The sequence below is a fragment of the Ursus arctos genome, unplaced genomic scaffold (genome assembly GCF_023065955.2).
Source record: "Ursus arctos isolate Adak ecotype North America unplaced genomic scaffold, UrsArc2.0 scaffold_275, whole genome shotgun sequence".
Classification (NCBI taxonomy): Eukaryota; Metazoa; Chordata; class Mammalia; order Carnivora; family Ursidae; genus Ursus; species Ursus arctos.
Window position 1 is genome coordinate 12971 of NW_026622958.1, and position 4096 is coordinate 17066.

The following is a 4096-nucleotide window of genomic DNA, read 5'->3' on the forward strand; positions in this document are numbered from 1 at the left end:
AAAGAACAGCCAGAATTTAGTAATTTATTAATTGTGAAAATATTGGTATCTATTATCTCATTCAGTCTTATATTAATACTAGCAATAGATACTATTGTTGCCCTTGTTTCATAGATGGTGACATTGGCCCGGAAAACGTGTCTGCCCGGGGTCATACAGCTAATAGAAGGCAAACTCAGTTCATGATCCCAAGAGTTGGCTCTGAATTCAGATGTACATGACATTAGAGTGTTTAGACCCAAATCATGTCATTACCTTTCAAACTAAAAAAAATAGATTAATCACAATTATAAACAGATCTATCTTTTCTGGCAGATGATTTCAGTGTCACAGGGAGATACTGGTCAAATGCAGGGGAATGAACCTACATTCTAGGCATTTCAGCTACTGGGACTCCCTGTTCTCTCTGCAGACATTGGAGTGGGCACATTCCCCTGTGGATTTTTTCTATTATGTGGGCTCTTGGAGGGTTAAAGTGTGGACTGCACCCCTGCAATACCCGGTGTTCCATCCTCCCATCTGACACTAGAAGGGCAGTCACCTTGTTCCTGGAGTCCTTTCACTGCTCAGTCCCCGAGTTCCTCGTGACGACCACCAAGGGCTTCGGGACCCACATTGGTGGGCTTGAAGGTGCTTTTCACCATGCGCTCAGCTCTGGCCAGCAAGCCTTCCAGAGGATTGGTCACACAGGGGGCCTTGTTGCTGGGGCTCTTCTGGGCAGTGATGCTGATTTGCAGGATGGAGGAAAAGGGGCCCGTCAGTGAGAGGCTGTCAGAGAGAGATCCTATGTGCCCCATGGGATATTCATGGTAACAGTATTGCTCTGAGAGGCACCTGTTAACGGTATGTCTTTCCCTAGTCACAGTGATCACTGCAGAAATACATAAGCTTCTGGGGAAAATGCTGTGATCATTCCCATGGACATTCCCAGGGGTGTCAGAAAGCCCAAAGTGGCTCTGGGTGAGTGGCCATGGAACGCAGACTGTAACAGCATATCTTTCCGGTATAATGAACTGAAAATCAAGCAAGGCTTAGGGGACAGATTACTTACCCAGAAGAGGAAGAGGTGAGAATGAAGGCCAGGTACAGGTGTACACGAAACCTAATTTCTAAATCTCCTGAGATATATGCAGTCCGTCTGCCAGCTTCACACTAACCAGTCCTAAGACCTCAATGCTAGGAAGTCCCCTCAGTACTACCAGCCCAATTTCCAGAGTGGGGGATTTCATACCTTCCCCAACTGCTTTCAGAAAGGGATCTTTTTTTCCATGTGCTCTAACCAGTCTCTGTGTGACCTCTATTGTCAGTGGGGCCTGAGAATAGCTGGGTCCCAGGCCGAGGTGAACAATGGCAGTTTGCTGGCCTCCTGTCCAGCTGTGTTCTCTCTTACCTCTTGGGATATGCCTTCCTGGGCATGACAGGAGGGAGGGTATGCCCTGAGCCGAGCTGGGTGGGGAGCCTCACCTGGAGCCCTCAGTCTCCTGCTCCTGCTGCAGCTCACGGACCTTCAGCCGCACATAGTCGTTCAGCATTGCAGTCAGTAGGAGGCATATTTCATCCTCAGTGAGTGTAGCAGGTTCCAGTGGGTTCTCCATGGCAGACCTACAGAGGGGAAGAAGGCAAATAGAGGCTCTGGGCCCCTGTCTACCACTTCCCCTGGATCAGTAGCCAGGCTTCTTGTTGTCTGTGTTTTCCCTGAGGATGTGGCCACCCCAAATCCTAGTGCACTGGGCGTGAGCCCAATGTCCTCCAAAAACATGGATTCACCAATAGTCAGGCGCTAGGGTGACCTTGACGTGGACTGCTGGAACTAGAATATATAGGGTCATGAAGGTGATGGTTAGAATTTTCAGGAATATTATAAGCTTAGTGTTAAATTAGGCATTTTTAAGGATTAACTGATAAAACTTACATTAGTTTGAATCTGAAAACATTTGTGTAAGGGTGAGAAATTAGATTGAGAGGTCACGTATTAGATCTAATAAGAACAAAATCAGTGGAAAATTAGATTAGTATGCAATCATTTCTCAAATTGTGCTTTAATTAGATAAATAGGTTTGGTACAGATACAAATGTTTGGTGAACAGCAATGACTGTTCCATTAAGCTCAATAAACCATATGAAAATCACAGTAAAGTGTAGTATATACCATTTGTTTTTAAGTTGTGTATAATATCTTTATAGTATAAAATCTTTATAATAAACCCTTATGCAGGTTACATGCATACCTCTCACCCGCCACCCGCCCGCTGAGAGCTGGTTGTTAACCTTTTAGCACACCAGAGAATAGAGCTGTTTGATGCTAGGAACAGTGGGAGGGGAGTGCACTCCTGGCAGGGTGATCTTACCTGAATGGTGCTGCCTGGAGGGTACCCACTTGGTACAGGACCAAGATGCCAATAGCCAGGAATGGGGAGAACTTCCAGAAGCCCATGACACCTCTCTGCAAGGGAAGAATGATGTCCCCACAGCAGTTAAAATTTCCATGAGCCCATTGATAAGAGTGAATCCCAATGTTCTTGTTCATATTGATAAATATTTTATTATTTGTATAAAATAATAGTTTGGATCTCTTGTGATTTCTTTGAGTTTTTGTATATCTCACCAATAATGAATTGAATGGAATCTTTGATTTAAAAAAATTGTTCTCTGAGCCCAAGGACTGGTGTTCTAGTCCTGCCTCTGCCTGGAACTCTCTTGTGTCATGGCTTCTGGATAACCATTTACCTTCTCCATTGTTTTTTTGTAAGCGAAGTGACTACTGGAGGGTGTGGTGAGAATATAGCATGCAAGGATAAGACGTGTTCCTAGTGCCCAAGTGGGTAGGGGGGAGTGAGTAAACATCTGTACTCCACACCCCATACCATTCTCCAGCTGGCCAGGTCTCCATTGAGGAGAGTCTCTGAATGCTGTCACAGAGCTTTTCCTATAATGCAACACAGAGCTCTCTTCCCTGTGTGGGGCTTTTGTTCACACCTTGTGGTGTGTGTGTGTGTGTGGGGAGGATGCAGCTAGAGAGGGAATATCTGTGCCATTAGAATCTCTGAGAAACTGAAGGTCAAAATTCTACTGCACAGCAGCTACACATGTGGACAAGAGTCCCCCCAAAACTAAGCTTAGCGGAATCTAAAATTGGGGTGCAGGGCTTACACTGGGGAGAAGCTCCCAGAACTCACTACTGGAATTTGCTGTTCCGGGCTGCCTGCCTCTAGGACAGTATGTCTATTTGCCACCCACTAGCACTGGCCCAGTTTCCACCAATTTCCCAGGGACCACCAGGCAGGAGATAGGATCCCTGAGCACACATTCTGCAGAAACTATGCCTGTTCTGCTCTCCACATGCAATGCTGGGGAGTCCAGTGTCCTGAGATCAGCCTAAAGCATGTCTCTGCAGGAAAGAGAGAGACTGAAGCTCACTTCAGTGAGGAAGAATGAAGCAAGGAGTCCCAGAACCGACCGTCCAGTGTTACCTGATGCAGGAGCCTGGGATGAATCCTAGAGTAACAGATTTTGTGAGGAAGAGACCCAGAGAGAAGTGCACAGAGACTCTAAGACATGCAGGGACAGCAGCTACAAGAAAGATGAATGCAGAAGAAGGAGGGAAGGAGAGATAGAATCATACCGCTAAGCAGGAATCTCGGGGCTCACCTGGCAGCAGGCAGCAGGTGGCTTGGGCACAGGCGGCGGCAGCTGCGGCAACGTTGGCGTCAGGCGATGGCGCTGTGGAAGTGGCAGAGACACTTGAGCGGAGCGGTGCTCTGCTGCCTCCCAGCACCCGCAGCCGCTCTTATTCCCGCCGCTCTGGGTCCGGGGGGGGGGGGGGGGCGTCCAGGAGTTCCAACCAACCAATGAGGGGACAGATCTCATACCCTGATGGATTGTGTCACCGATTTACGTCCAGAACCTAGAATATTCCGCGGAACCATCCCACTTGTATTTGCGTTGATGGGAGTGGAGGGAGGGAGAGGGATGGTGGGGGCCGAGGAGGAGAAATACCCTTAATATGAACAGGAAGTTGAGGGCAGTTTGACGTCATGGTAAATTTCGCCTGTTTAGTTCCACTGGGTTTGGAACGTGTGCCCCTCTCCACCCCCAG

General features: G+C 47.8%; 1 protein-coding gene across 1 annotated transcript; it reads right to left on the minus strand.

Annotated features, from left to right (window-relative positions):
• Positions 1 to 566: 566 nt before the first annotated feature.
• Positions 567 to 2434, minus strand: LOC113250063 (calcitonin receptor-stimulating peptide 2-like). Its single transcript, XM_048214714.2, has 3 exons — positions 2349 to 2434; positions 1465 to 1602; positions 567 to 726 (listed from the first exon to the last, which is right to left on the minus strand). The coding sequence occupies exons 1-3, from the start codon at positions 2432 to 2434 to the stop codon at positions 567 to 569; spliced, it is 384 nt and encodes a 127-aa protein (XP_048070671.2).
• Between the last annotated feature and the right edge of the window lie 1662 nt (positions 2435 to 4096).